Source organism: Pteronotus mesoamericanus, unplaced genomic scaffold (genome assembly GCF_021234165.1).
Source record: "Pteronotus mesoamericanus isolate MK-2021 breed Mesoamerican mustached bat unplaced genomic scaffold, CSHL_Meso_final contig_105, whole genome shotgun sequence".
In the NCBI taxonomy this organism is placed as follows: domain Eukaryota; kingdom Metazoa; phylum Chordata; class Mammalia; order Chiroptera; family Mormoopidae; genus Pteronotus; species Pteronotus mesoamericanus.
In genome coordinates this window covers 13,011,582-13,027,804 of record NW_026555006.1, presented here as the reverse complement: position 1 = coordinate 13,027,804, position 16,223 = coordinate 13,011,582, and the positions used below count along the sequence as shown (strand labels likewise).

The 16,223-nt window shown below is 38.1% G+C and overlaps 1 protein-coding gene across 2 annotated transcripts in view; it reads right to left on the bottom strand.

Annotated features, from left to right (window-relative positions):
- The window catches only part of ALG6 (ALG6 alpha-1,3-glucosyltransferase), a 41,130-nt gene extending 25,268 nt beyond the window's left edge, over window positions 1-15,862 (bottom strand). For both annotated transcript variants that reach the window (XM_054574166.1, XM_054574172.1), the window contains exons 1-3: window positions 15,752-15,862; window positions 10,640-10,920; window positions 2,396-2,480 (exon numbers count right to left, since the gene is read on the bottom strand). In XM_054574166.1, coding sequence (XP_054430141.1) covers window positions 2,396-2,480; window positions 10,640-10,721 — 167 coding nt within the window. In that variant the 5' untranslated portion in view covers window positions 10,722-10,920; window positions 15,752-15,862. The remainder of the gene's footprint in view (window positions 1-2,395; window positions 2,481-10,639; window positions 10,921-15,751) is intronic.
- Between the last annotated feature and the right edge of the window lie 361 nt (window positions 15,863-16,223).

Below are 16,223 nucleotides of genomic sequence, written 5' to 3'. Positions count from 1 at the left end.
ATTAAGCCATAACAATAAGATGTAAACCAAGATTTTTCTAGACAAACCAGAACTTATCACTCAACTATTACTAGACTTAATCAATGACGAACACTTAATAAAATATGTAACAACAAAAAACAAATTGCTTCTTATAGTCTAACAAATTAAAGAAAATATAAAATCACAATCTTAAAAAGTAAAAAATGAATATCAAAAAACACAAAGATTTTGTTTACAGAAGGAGAAATACTTCCTGAAACAGGTAGAAGACCCTGAAAACAAGTCAACCAACATGTAATGAGAGCCTATGTTTTGCAAGATTCTGTGAATTAAAGAAGAAAACTAAGTCTAACATTCATAAACTAATAGGCTCCTCCAGATGGCCAGAATGGGAAGAAACTATAATTCTTTGACTCAAGAAATAAAAATGAAATTTACATAAAACAGATTTCTTCATAATATCCATTATAACTAGTCAGCTTCTTCTATCCAATTTATTTGTTCTCAGTCATAAGAATTTATACCAATGGAGACCAAACTATGTAATTCACAAATAACCATCATTCATAATAAGCCTGTTTCAAATGGGTAACAATTCCTCAGCATCACAATCTCTTACTTTAGGATTAAGAAAATTTATTAAATTAGCATTCATCATGATCCCTAGTCAGTTAATGTTCATTTCTTAATGTCAGTCACATAAAATGTAGGTTTAAATGAAGGGAACTGGGATTAATAAAATGATCAAAGTGTGCTAGACAGCCAAGAGATCTGGGCACAGTGTGCTAAGCATGGTACGATCTGGTGGCGGTTATCCACTGCAGCAGCAAAATCCACGAGAATAATCCTGGACCCTATATCTGGCTGAGACATGAAAGCCAAGAGTCAGTGAATCCAAGAATTTCCATGTTAAGTGGAGCCCCTTTAGACAGTTGGAAACTGGGAAACTGGGCCAGCCAATAGTGGAGACCAGAGGACCCACCTCTCTTAACCGGGTTGCCAGAAGACAGGCACCAATTATGTTATTTCCAAATCCGTGTTACTACAGGGCACATTATCATAAAGTTGTATTACATTTACCTCATAGAGAGAGCTGTTAAAGGATTGAGTTAAACATGTAAAGCTGTTAAGTCACTCCCTGACACAAAGTGAGTGCAAAATAGTAGTTTTAACTGATTGTTAGTCTCAAAACAATTGGATGAATATAGCAAAAGAAAACTATCAAAAAAGTCAAGAATCACATTTTGAGCAGTACAATTGGATTTGGTTTTCGGCTTCTTATAAGGCAAAAGCTAATTTTCATTACTTTAACCTTGAGATCCACTGGAAATAACTAAAAGAGGTGCTGATAGTAAGCTGTAAGCATACAAAGATACATACTAACAGTATATGCTAACAGATATATCCTAACTGGTTGGACTGGGAAGAAGAAAGGATAGGGTTAACAACTATGCTCCCTATTCTTATGGAAATACATAAACAGGAAAAGAGAAATGACTGAAAAAGAAACTTAAAAGTGTTCAAGTAAAGCTTCAAAATCTACCAGTGGAAACAAAGTAACTAGTAACAAGACAAAAAATATTATGAATGTACTAATAATCTCAACAGTGGTGTTCACTGGTTAAATCAATGTCTGGGGATCTGACCAAAGCAATCAGCAGAACAACATGAAGATTTTGTACAGACAGTGTCTAATAAAATAATCTACCAGGTATCCAATAAAGTCAATAAATAATATCCTCAATTATTATCATAACATGTTCAATAAAAATGATAAAGCATGAATTTCTGTAACAATATAACCACAGCAAACATTTACTGAGAGCTCATTACATTGCAGGCACTGGTCTAAGTGCTTTACATGTATCATTTTATTCAATCCTCACAATAACCCAGTGAAATATGCATTCTATTATTTCCATTCTACACGTGACAAAAATATGTAGCAGAGAAAGTTAAATAGTTGCCAAAGGTCACACTGCTTGTAAATAAATAGTAGAGCCAGGATCTAAACCCAGGGGGTCTGACTGTAGCACCTACACTCTTCACCGCTCAGCTACTCCTTTTCCGCATCTCATCAGTCCCTAACAGAGAAACTTGGTGAAACCGCCACAGGAAGTATTTTTAGCCCATAAACTTCCACGGTTTACATCCAGCAGAGCTTCTAAGGCATGGAGTATTATATCATCAAAGTCCTAGTGCAGTACCGTATCCCAGCTGGTTTCAGGGGTATGATATTCAAAACGGGCCTACATTTTGGTAACATGCAAGGTAAAATATGTGACATCAGTATACAGGAAGATGAGGATGCTCAAGATGAAAAAAGTAGTAGCATTTTCCTTTTAAATATCTTCAAACAATCTATTTTAATTGACTATAATAAACAATGAAATCAAATTAAAATTGTCCATACCATTGTTTGATTGGTAAATTAAAAGTAATTTCTTGCCAGTGCCTCTGAGCTTCATAATCACCAAACATAGGGGGTTTTCCAGCACCTAACGTGAAAAGTAAAAAGGGCAAAACAATAATATACTTTAGTATATCAGTGATTTTTATTTCCTTATGAAAATGTTCTAAATTACAGAGATAGCATAGGTAAAGAACACAGAAGTAACCAAAAAATTTACATTCTTTTTAAATTCAAAAGATTTGAGTTCCTGACTTTCCACTTACTGAATGTGCAACATTAAACAATTTTGGATGGCAGACACAGTTAATTATGCCACAGCTACTTTGTCCATATATTGGCTCTTGCCCCAGAACATTTTTAAGATACTGTCTGCCAGTGAAATCCCAAGCCTCTGCTCATGCTTCCTACTCGCTATTCATACACCTCTTCTATAAACTCATATCCAACCTACAAAAATCTTAAATTCCAAATTCTCCATGAAATCTTTCCTTATAAATTAAAAACATATTGATCATTAATACTGACTTCTCAAAATACTTACATTGTCAGTCTCATATATTTTGTCACATGACTATACTATTTAGTTTCTATGATTTTCCAGAGTTCAAAGGAAACATATTGCTAGGAAGATCATACATACTTTCATTAAAAACTTCCTTAATCAACTGGGGTGACTGGGGGCAGAGGGGAAGGGGGAATAACGTACATTTTTTAAAAGATTTTATCCACTTATTTTTAGAAAGGAGGGAGAGAGAGAGAGAGAAACATCAATGTGTGGTTGCCCCTTCTGCACCCCCTACTAGGAACCTGGCCTGCAACCCAGGCCTGTGTCCTGACTGGGAATCGAACCAGCTCCCCTTTGGTTTGCAATCTGCTCAGCCACCCCACCCAGGGTTAATTTTTTTAAAAGGTAAAATAATTTCCCATTGAATTAATCACTTTTTTGTATATATATTTTATAGGTGCGTGTATACATCTTGTTTTTGGAATACAGCCATTGTCTATAGGGGAAAGGAACTGATTTTTATTTCTTGTTTCTTTTGTCTTTATTTGTTTATTTTGGGTCCACAGGGATAATAAAAGTCAGAGAGAATCTTAAATAATTTCTTATACCTGAAAAAAATCTGGCTTTCTAGATTTTCTGAAATTGCTCTAGACTGGGGTCAAATGTGGAAGAATTTATTACCATTCTCTAACAAATAGAAGAATGGATAATGACTCTCTTTAGGGTTGAGAAACAAGTTTCTATCCAGAGTCTGACCTACTTCAATAAATTCAGCTGACACTGGCTATGAAATTAGTACTTAAGTTTTTAAAACTGCTAAAGTGCCCTTAAAGCAACCCAGAAGGACAACCCAACTGTACCTACGGGAGCTTCACTTGGGAAGGGCAAAAAGAATTCCTTCCACTGTGATTAATTCTACAAATTCATTTACGCGAGATTCAAAATTGCAAAAAGAAAACATACTCATGTATTTACAAAGCTTCAATTTAGTCTCATTCTCAGGGAAATGGGCTTAAGCACCACTTAAATATTCATTAACTGCTGAATTATTCAAAATTATGTTAGAATTTAAGAAAAAAAACAAGTAGTTTCTTTGAAAACAATACATACTCCTTGCCTTTACATGGAAATTTTAAACATCCTAAGAGAGGAAAAATTGGCTAAAATTTTCCAGAATAAAATCCCCTTTTTATGTGTTCCTGGTGAGTAAAAAGAAGCATTACAGCCCAGGCTGGTGTGGCTCAGTGGACTGAGTCCCAGCCTGCGAACCGAAAGGTCACTGGTTTGATTCCTAGTCAGGGCACATGCCTGGGTTGTGAGCCAGGTCCCCAGTTGGGGGTGTGCAAGAGGCAACTGATTGATGTTTCTCTCCCTCTGTCTCCCTCTCCCTTCACCTCTCTCTAAAAATAAATAGTCTTCAAAAAAAGAAGAAACATTACAAATAGGAATAAAGCTGAGAGAAATTAACCAACTACATAGAACACAGACATACTTTAAAAATAATTAATATTTTGCAAAAACAAAAAACAACAACAACAACAAAAATTCCCTATGACTTTTTCTTCCTAAACAGCCAATAGAGCTTTGGAGAGAAAACAAAAACCAAACAGAAAACTGGTTATTGAAGTTGATTCAAGTGTTGCTATTTGCTCTAAAATCATTGGTAACACTTTAGATCCAGTATAGAGGAGTTGTGAATCTCTGCAAGATATGATAAACAATCAATACTAAAATCAAAATTTGTCCCTTCTCATGGCTTGTTTAAAAGCAACAAGTAATATTTATTCAATATGTTTAGGTCTATAAAAACGCTAATTATATAAGCAGAATGTATATTTATATCCCTTACATATATGTAAATATATATGAAAAATGCACCAAAAGTTTGTGGGTTCAGTTCCTAGTAAGGACACATAGTTAGGGCGCACATTTCATCCCCAGTCAGGGCATTTGAATTTGATGTGTCTCTTACATCAATGTTATATGTATATTTATTTTAAAAAATTTAAAGCAAACTAAAATAAGAATGTCAAAAACAAAGTATAACCTCCCAAAAAGTACTGTATTTAATAGAGGGGAAAATTCTTAGTGGAATCGCAGATGTTATACTTACTCATTAACTCTCCCAGCCTCCTATAACACCAAAGTTCTTCACATGTAAATGCTAAATCACTGCCTACAAAAGATGCCTATATGTATTCTACTAATGTGTAAGAACAACACTTTTCTTATACAATAATCCAAAAGTAGTCTTGTTCTGTTGACGTTCTTATGGGACAATTTAAGAGCACAGATGCTAAAATCTAGCAATATATTTTTTTTTAAAAAGGTAATCTTGGTTTCCTCTACCATCCAAAAGTAGAGCATCCCTATGAAAAGTTTCATAAGCTGAAATGGTGTAAAGCAAAGAGCATCCCCCACTTTCCAAAAGTTCGTGTTACCCCATTTTTACAAAAGACCTATATTAGTACAGTAAACGGCTTTTTTTGTAAACAAAAATCTTCACATTTCTTTCAGATAGCAAAAACAGGTACTAATATATAATTAGGGTTATTTTAGGAATGCAAGGTTGGTTTACCGCTAGAAAGAACAAAAATATACTCAATCATGAATTGAAGGCACCCATTAAAATTAGGAGCAAGATAAAGATGCCTGAATCGCTACTTCTATTCAACACTGCAAGGTTGGGAAATGTCCCGCCTGGTTTCAGGGGCTGTAGCCTTGCCAATAGGCAAGACGGCCCCAAGGTTGGAACTGAGCAAGGAGGCCTTGGGAAAATAGGCCACTGAGGAGACAAAACCTGCCACCCTGGCAGGGGTGCAGCCCTGCCTCCCTCACGTCACCCTGCTTGGCCCTGGAGGATGGCTGGCTAATCAATGATGGGTAAGACTCCTTGACGGCAGGGGCAACCTGCCACAGTCACATAGGGACCATCAGGGAAGGACTTGGGGGATGGAGAAGGGGCAAAAGACCCTCCCCCCTCAGCTTTGTTGGGTCCAAAGTCTTTGTTCTATCTGAAAGGAGTCTCCTTATCTCTTGGCTGCTCTGCTCCACCTGCCTGACTCCAGCCTAAAACAATATGAGAGGCAGGTACAGCCCGAATCTGCATCAGGTTCGGAGGCAATTAGGCCTGGAAAAGGAATGCATCAAATCCTATGAACCCTGCAACCTGCTTTGCTAAGAATGCCCTCGGGTTAATGAGTAATGGTGTTTGGGGTTAGAGCATAGGATAAGTTTCTTTTCCTAGGTTGTAGGGCCAAACGGGCGCCACTCTGTTTACTGACCCTGACTAAGAAAGACTCTTGTAATCCCTTTACTATTATTCTTAAACCATATCTCCTTCCTTTAATCATTATTGTTTAACATTGATTGATAAGCTTTGCATGCGAGTATGCCTTATACCCCTGGGCAAGTCATACGGTCTTACGGTTCTCAATAAAAGCCACTTCAAGAAAAGGGCTCGGGGCATTCTCCACGGGAGGGAATCACCACCTCCTCTACAGACAGGCAGATTGTGTCTCGTACAGTTTATTTCTTCATCTGTGGCAGCCAGGGGGCGACTCTGCGGAATGGAGCTCCCCCTTCACCGTAATAAGGTACTAGCAATAAAAAAATTACAAGATTTAAAAAAAAATTAAAAATATAAGTAGTAGAAAGTAAGAAATAAAACTGTCATTTGCCCTGACTGGTGTAGTTCAGTGGGTTGGACATCGTCCTCCAAACTGAAAGGTCGCCAGTTCAATCCCCTGTCCGGGCACAGGCCGGAGTTGCAGGCCAGGTCCCCAGTGAGGGGCTCATGAGAGGAAACTGATTGATGTTTCCCTTACACATCATGTTTCTCTCTCTCTCTCTCTTGCTTTCTCTCCCTTCCACACTCTGAAAGTAAATAAATAAAATCTTTTATTAAAAAAATTGTCTTTAGTCCCAGATCATTTGGTTTTTTACACAGAAAATCCAAAAGAGCCTTCAGATGAATTATTAGAAATATGAGTTTAGAAAGGAGCCAACGACATTTTTATATGCCAAGAACAAACATTTAGAAATGCACATTTAAAAAAGATACCATCTACAATAGTGAGGGTTATATATATAATATTATATTATACATAATATGAGGATTATATAACCTAGGACTATATATATATATATATAATATGTATACATAACCTAGGAATACCTCTAGGAAAGGGCGTGTAAGCCCCTTACATGAAAGAGCAATTTTTAACCAGTGTGACGCAGCAGGTACACTGTTATGTCACAAAAATTTTATTTTTCCCAAAAGAATTTTTAAAACATGTAATATCTGACTATTTTATCAGGGGCACTGATCTCTTTTCCCTTAGATTGTCAAATAAAAAAATGACAACAACCAACACAATAGCCGTCAGGTGTTAATGAATCAAAATTATACCAATTTTTTGTCAGATCGGCAAAAAATATATTTTTTGGTGTGCTACAGAATTTTAGTAATTAGCTTATATGTGCCATGAAATGAAAAAGGTTGAAAATCACTAATATAGAAAATTATAAAAGTTTATCGAAAAGTGTTAAAGAAGACTTAAATAAATGGAGAAACACAGCCTCGTAATGAATTAGAAGTCCTACTATGGTAATGATTGCTAATTCCCCACCCCACCCCACCCACACACACACACACACACACACACACATTAATGAAAAGTATTGAAGAATGTAATTCCAATCAAAATCCCAACAGGGTTTTTACTGGACTTTGACAATCTGACTTTTTAAAAGGACCTATATGTATATATTAGCTTTCTATTGCTATATAACAATTAATACAAACTTAGCAACTTAAAACAATAATCTTTTATAATCTCACAGAGTTCCACAGGTCAGAAGTCTGGACTTAACTCAGTTCTCTGCTCTGGGTCTCATAAGACCAAAATAATATATCAATGATTCTGAATTCTTATCTCAAGGGCTAGGAAAAGAATCCACTTCCAAACTCACTCAGGCTATTGGCATCATTCAATTCCCTCAGTTACAGACATGGGGTTCCCTTGCTGACTGTCAGCTGGGGGCTACTTTCTGCAACTGAGAGGCCACTTGTATTCTTTTTCACATGGCCCTCTCCACTGTCAACCAGCAGGTGTCTATGCTTTCAGTCTCTCTGGAGTCCCCTTCTGCCACCATCTGGAGAAAGTCCTCTGCTTTGAAGGCCTCATATGACTACCTGCATATCCCGGGATAATACAATGCAGTCTCCTTATCTTAAAGTCTGCTATTCCATGTAAAGAACAGAATCACTCCCAACTGAAAGCTCATCATTTTCATAGGTTCTGGGGATTAGGGCAGGATATCATGAGGGAAGGGAAGCATTTTTAGGAATTCTGCCTATTATAGTATGAAAGAGCAAAGCCCAGAACACTTAAGACACTCCTAAAGCAAAACTACCAGATGGGAAGACATACTTCAACATATCAAGACTTAATGTAAAATTACAGGAAAAAGACACAGCAATATTGAACCCACCAATGCATAAGAATGGAGAGTCAGAAACAAACCCATGTATATATGAAAACCTAATATAGAGCTGGTTAGCTTCCAGAATATATAAAACACATTAAGCTGGTAATGCAGATTAGTGGAAAAGAATGGACTACTCAATAAACGAGTTGGAACAACTAATTATCCATCTGAAAAAAATTTTAAACAAAACCCTATCTCTCATGTTATACAAAAAATTCAATTCTAAGGAAGTATGAAAGATAAATCTTAAAACTTTTAGAAGATAATTTTAGGAAAATATCTTTGTGGTTTTCCTAGGAGTAGGGAAGGATTTCTTAAAGATACAAAAAGCAAAAATCATAAAGGTAAAAGATTGATAAATTTCATTACCTTCAATCAAAAACTCCTATACAGCATAGTGAATACAGTCAATAATACTGTAATAACTATGTATGATGTTAGGTGGATACTAGACTTATCAGGGAGATCACTTTGTAAGTTATATAAATGTCTAACCACTATGTTGTACACCTGAAACTAATATAATATTGAATGTGAACTGTAATTGAAATTTTTAAAAATAAAAGTAAAAAATTTAAAAAAGCATTGAAAACCTAAAAAAATTAAAAACTTCAGTTCATCAAAAGACAACTTAAAGTGTGAAAGGATAAGCCATAAACTAGAAGATACTTGCAACTTGTACAAAAGTTAGCTTCCAGAATATATAAAACACATTAAGAAAAAAAAAACAACAACAAATATAAAGAATATATAAGGAAAAAATCTAATAGAAATGTGCAAACAACATAAGCAAATATTACAGAAAAGAAAAACACAAATGACCAAAACAAAAAACATGTTCAATCTTAAATTCAAATTAGGAAATTTAAATTAGAACTACAATAAATATCATTTCACATACTGCAACCTGGCAGTAAGTCAAAAGTTTAACACTACCAGATGTTGTGAAAAATGTGGAGTAACTGGAACCCACCCCCTGGGAACTGCGTCCACATCAGAAAGTCTTTGAATGGACGGCCGAGATCAAATTTCCTCTGGGAATTGGCGTAAGTATTTTCTAGTTCATCTCCTGCACTTGTTTTACTCTACATCTGAAGATGAGATGAGAGCTTAAAGAGAAATAGGACAAAAACGACCTGCCTGTTTGGTTCTAGCCAAGAAGAAGAGTCGTGCAATTGGCCCAGCCTGTTCACTAGAGAGCGGCGCTTAAGTATGATGTTGGGGCCTAACCCTTAACTAAGTATTCTCTGTGACCAGCTGAAGATGGATTTATGTGTTCTGTGCCTTTGGACGAATTCTAATCTCTCAAAATTCACCCTTCGTAATATGACTAAAATACACCCAAATCCAACTCATCCTTCAAACCTGTACTCAAACATCATTTCTAAAAAGTCTTCTCTAATACATTCGGATCGTTTACTTATCTGCTACCTTTGTACCTCACACGTACTTCTATGTTACATAATTATCGCACCGTGTTGTAGCCACTTATCTACAAAAACCTGGGCCCTCTAAGTATTGGATATTCGTTTTGTATTTCTAAAACTTAGCACAGTGCCCGGAACCCGAGAGGTGCTAAATACGCACAGGGTTCAATTTAATCCCACCTCCAGGCTCCAGGTCCACTCTCCATCAATTCTCCCTCCCTTTCTCTCCATCACTCCCAACCTCCTTCTCCACTGATCTCTTCCTCTCAATCTAGTGTCAGGCTTTCTCGGCCCTAAACAAAACAAATAAACAAACACAAGCTTCCTTTGATTCTACTCCCGCTTGAAGTACTAGCTCATTTCTCTCTCCAAAACCTAGTACATAAAAACTGCAGGCCATTTTAGCCACATTGCAAAGCCCGTGCCTCTATTAAGCTCTTACACAAATTCTTTTTATTAGAATTAGATGTTTAAATGTATTTTCTTGAATGTACCAATAAAACTTGAAATTCTCCTTTGTCCCATTTAGAAAGCCGTACCAGGGATGTCCAACCAGTAGGTCACGTGCGGCTCAGGATGGCTATGAATGCGACCCAACACAAAATTGGAAATTAACTTAAAACGTTATGAGATTTGCTTGTAACCACATGTCGCAATGTATTCAATGTGTGGCCCAAGACAACTCTTCTTCCAGTGTGGCCCAGAGACGCCAAAAGGGTGGACACCCCTGCCTGAGTGTAAACTACTACCAAAATAGAAATAAACAAAAACTATTCAAAGGCATATTTACCAATCTTTTAAACAGTAAAAATGTGTTACCTGAATAAGAGTTAAGAGAAACTGTCCACCGTACTGTTAGTCCTATTAAGACCACAGTTGTCATCAAGTACCATTTCTCCATGTTTCTCCAAATAGAGGCAGGAAAAACCAGGACCACTGCCAGGCCACTTTTAACGCGCAGTCAGTCACTTCTTTTCTTGATCAGGGAACGCTGCCAAGTGTTTGGAATTAGGAGTTTGGGAAGATTTTAAATGATGCTTCGTTTCCAAACAGTTAAATGTTGATTTTTTTTTTTTTTTTAATATCTGTGAAGAAGTAGCCTGCAGGGGGAAAGAATAAATATCAAGATTTAGCTGAGCATAATGCTTATAACAAGGAATCCGTTAAACCAAGTAGAAAGATGTAGAATTAGGGAGGGGGGAGGTTGGGGGACCCAAAGGAAAGGGGGTAGTTTTAATTCCCTTATTCCTTAGCCCTCTATTTGGGAAATAGACCTCAAAAGGTAACTCTCCCCGTTAAATGGGACTCAATATATCACAAGATAGAGGAAGGATCTGCTCTTACAAGTGAGTATTTCTGAGTGTAGAAAAACAATAGAGGTACGTAGATAATAGAACATTCAATTCTACCAAGAGCATGTTCACCTACAGGTAAAAATAAGACCACAAAGGTAAACAAAGGGGTGATTTATCTTTGAAATGGAATAAAGAGGAATTTTATCTTTCTATTTAGTTGAGAAAGTCTTCCGATAATTTATGTCGTTTGATTTTTTACTTCTTTTCTTCAAAATTGACTTGTACTAACTGTATCAACTTTCCATCTTAGAGAATGAACCTTTGCAACAATCAGAAAGAATAGCCTCAACTCTGAAAAAAATACAAAAAGCAGTAAAATGCAATTAACCACTTACATATTTTTCCCCCCACTTTTCCTCATGGGGGTTTTAAAATTAGAAAGCTTTGAAAATCTGAGCCAATGCACTAGGTCATTGTATCACTTTCACCTCTGTTCAAACTGATTCTCAAAACCGATCCCAGTTCCCTGAAAAAAGTTGGAACAATTCCTTTTGCCTGTAAAAATCCTGGCCATTCTTCAAAGTTCAATTGAAGTTCAGCCTCCTCAGTAAAGACTTCCTTGATCATCCCCAAAGCTTTCTCCCCGACTTCTGAACATATCCAGTCAACACTGTCTATACCATTTTTAGTAAAAAGAATATTTCCAATCCATAAATTAGGATCTAAAAACAAAAACAAACAAACAAACAAACAAAAAAAAAGTGGGACCATTTTAACCATAGGATATATATTTTTAAATATACTTTTAAAATACAATTAAATAAATTAACTGAAAATTAGGGAAAAATTGGCACATTCCATCAATAGATGGGCAAAAAATATTTTCTTACTCTAGAACCAATGAAGTCCAGCATCTGAATCAGGCAAAATAACACAAAGCATTTAGTAAGGCTATGTAACTATATTTTTCATATTTGGGTTATATAAATCCCCTCTTCCCTTCTACTACATCCATCTTTTATCATTTTTCTGTTCACTAAAACTTTTATCACAGAGGTAAAATAAGAGAAAAAATTAAAATTAAATCACTTTTTAATGTTGCTTCTGGGTTTGACAAGATTATACATCGTTACAAGCTATTCAAATTCTCTTTTAGTCTAACTCAAAAAGCCCCTTTTATCAACATTCTCCACTATATATTCCAAAATTGCAATATAACACTCTACTTTTTGCTTAGATGTCACATTTAAAATTGACTTTACAAGTGCTGATTCCTAGATTTAAACATATAGCTTAACAAATACTCTGTCTAGGAAATTTAAATCACTAATATGACCAAGTTAAATCAATTATCCACAGCTTCAGATAATCATATTTAGTACTTCCCCATGAACCAATAAACTACCAATAACACTTAATAATCACAATGAACTTAAGAACATAATACTTAACTAATATCATGCTGACCAAGTTTGTTAATCACACAATGATGGAAGGGATAACTAACCTGTGCACTAAAGAATCATATCCAAAGAGGTATGGACAACATCTATGATGGACCGAATCTAACTCCAGAAATCATGCCTGGGATAAATTAAATTAAATTCAAAAGCACTTAACTAATGCACTTAAACAGGAAAAAACGAACCAACAAAAATCAACTACATGGGAACTGAAAAAGAGGCAACAGATAATAGATGATTAATTATCAGTTCTGTATGGACCTAGAATTGATCACCAATGTTACCGGTATTTTGATTAATTATTAGAAAATCTTTTCTAACAATTAGGGTTGTCCACCCTGGCCAGGTAGCTCAGTTGATTAGAGCGTTGTCACAATACACCAAGGTTGTGGGTTCGATCCTCAGTTAGGGCACATACAAGAAGCAACCGATAAACCATAAATAAGTAGAACAACAAATCGATTTGTTGTTCTCTCTTTCCTCCTTCCTTCCTCTCTCTCTTCCCTCCTTCCTCTTTCTCTTCCCTCCTTCCTCTCTCTCTCTCAAATCAATAAATTAAAAAAAAAATAATACAGCTGTCCAAACATGAAATGAGCTTCTTGAGAGAGGAGTTCCTCTTTAACAGTTTCCAACACAAGCTGAGCAACTACTTCACAATATTTTTAAAGAGTAGAATAAATGACTAATTTATAAAGTGCCTTCCAAAGTGATTCTGGAAGCATATTATGTATCTGAATTAATATAAATCCTGACTATAGAAAAGAAGATCTGGTCTCTCCACATGTTAATGTTTCCCCTAATTCCCAATAGTTGCCCAATACTGTCACATTTAAAGGGTTTATTTGATGAGTAAAATGGATAGGCCTTCCCATCCTTCACAAGTGACTCATGTTAGAAACTGAAGGATATCAAAAATATCTCTTCCTGACATCTACTACGTTGAGAATAAACTCCAAATACCCTAGCCATAAGACTCTCTATGATTTGACCCCTGCCTGCCTCTCCAATTTCATCTCCTTCTCCTTTCCCACAAGTACGTCCTCTCTAGAACCTGTCAGGTTCACTCACACCTCATTTCCTTTCCACTTCTATTGCCTCTGCTTGGAATGCTCTTAACGCAACTCACTGGCCAATCTTTTGTCCTTCATGTTATACCTCAAGTCATTCTCTCAAAAGATCATCCCTGACCACACCACAAAGGTTTCCAGCTCTTACTGTTTGTACTATTACCTTCTTTAATTTTCTTCCTAATTCTTTCCACCATCAGAAATTATATTTTCACACAACACAAAACAATCTCATGAACATAATTATAAGAAAAGCTAGACACCATAAGATATATTTCATTCCACTTATGAAAGCCTCTTAAATAGGTGAAACTAATCTACGGTGGTAGAAATCAGGAAAGAGGTTATTAGGAGAAAAGAGGGAATGGAATAGGCCTTCAAGGAGTTCTTCTGAGAAGATGCTATAAAGTTTTGTTTCTTGTTTTGAGTGGTGAATAAATGATAAGTCAGCAAGTTACAACCTATGATCTGTGTACAGTATTATCTTGTACATGTTATATCCCAATTAAAAGGTATAAGAGGAAATTACTTTTTATTTTTTTGTCATCTAGAATATAAATATGCTCCACGCAAGCAGGGAGGGATCCTGCTGTCTCGGCTGTTGCTTTGTTCCCTGCACTTATCAAAAGGCTGACAGAAAGCAGGTACCCACTAAGTACAGGCTGGCTGTGCCCCTTCCCCCCACCCACCATGGTTCAACTTAGGATTTTCTTTTTTATTTTTTTTAAGATTTTATTTATTTTATTTTTATAGAGAGGGGAAGAAAGGGAGCAAAAGAGGGAGAGAAACCTCAATGTGGGAGTGATACATTGATAGGTTGCCTCTCGCATGCCCCCCAACTGGGAACCCAGCCTGCAACCCAGGCATACGCCCTGACTGGGAATTGAACTTGCAACTTTTCAGTTGACAGGCTGGCATGCAATCCACTGAGTCACACCAGCCAGGCCTCCACTTAGGATTTTCAACACTTCCATAGTGAGAAACCTATAAGCATTCAGTAGAAACCATACTAAAATTTTGAATTTCTATCTTTTCCTGGTCTAGTGACATGCTCTACGATTCTCCTAATGCTGGGCAGCAGCAGCCAGACCACCTGCAGCTCTCTGTCAGCCACACCATCACAAGGGCAAACAATCCATACTCCAGTGTGCGCTCCTGTATTGCCAGCGTCTTTTGGATTTTGTTTTCACATCCCATGTGCACAAAACCACCTATGTTTCTTGCTTTTGGTGAGAAGGGGAAGACAATTACTCTTGAGATGAAACTCAAGATACTTGCCCAGCTGTAGGCTAATATAAGTGTTCTGAGCAAGTTTAAGGTAGACTGGGTTATAATGTTGGGTAGTTTAGGTGTATTAAATGTATTTTCAACTTAGGATGGGTTTAACGATGGGGTTTATCTGGATCTAACCTCAGTCCTGTAGGAGGAGGTCCTATCTTTGCTGAATGGTGATCTTCACGTGTGAAATGGGGAGGTACCTAGTTTTACTGAGTCCTTAATGGTTTAAGATATTAGCTGAGACTCTTCTTGTACAGTAAAAAGGGTTCATTATTAACTTGCATCTATAAAGCAAAATACAGTAACTTTCGAACCCATCCACCGAGCCAGGAAGTTGCCACGCTGGTGGCTGAGTGTTCCAACCGGCTTTGCTCTGACAGCGCGTCACGACGTGAGAAAAGCCGGCCGCTCACTTCCCAGGGCCGAATTTGTTCCTTTTAGCCTGAAAGTTCCTTCCTCCAAGGAAGATAAAACATCCAGGGAGTGCTACTATCCCAGGTGAGCAAACCTCGCAAAAGGGGCCCCTCCTGACGCCACCCCCTCCGCCTTTTTCCAGCGGGCCAGACCCTCAGAACCGCAGGAACACGGGACCAAGCCGCTCCAGCCAAGGGGGTCCCACCACTATCATATCACCGCGTCCCCCAGGCCAGGCTCGAGCGAGCCGTACGCTGGGCTGTGGAAGCCTGGACGCAGCCCTTTTCAATGAAGAGAAGCTGGGAGCCCAGTCGCTAGCGGCGCGCAGCTCGGCGCAGGGTAGCGACGTGCCGCGACTCCCAGCCCCTCCCCACCCTGGCCTGGCAGTCCAGAACCCCAGGCCGGGATCCTTACCCCACCGCCCGCTGCAAGTTCAGACTCGCGCCTGCCGCGGATTCCAAGAAGGCGCCTGCGCGCTCGTCCCCGCGGCCAGGGCTCCTCCGGCCTTCCGTCTCCGCTTGCTCGCTCCCGCCGGGGCGCCCGGCGCGGGAGCGAGCCCGTCTAGCGTGAAGGGAGGGGCGGGGAAGAGGCGTGGAGAGGAGGCGGTGGACTTAGGAGGCGTGACACGGGAGGCTGGAACTCGAGAGGCCTGCGATCCCGGGTTATGCTAGGGGCAGGTGGAAAGCCCCTTGCTCTTCTTTCCTGGGATCGCGGCCAAAGCCTGCTGCTTAGTCCACGAATTCCTGCCAGGGGCGCGTCTTGGCTCGCTTCACGGAGAGAGCCCTTAGCTGGTTCTCATCAGCAGCAGTAGGTCTTCTGGGCCTGTGTCCTCGAGAAATCAAAAAGCCAACCTGCTTCACTTTCTTCAAGCTACCTGCCTGCGAAA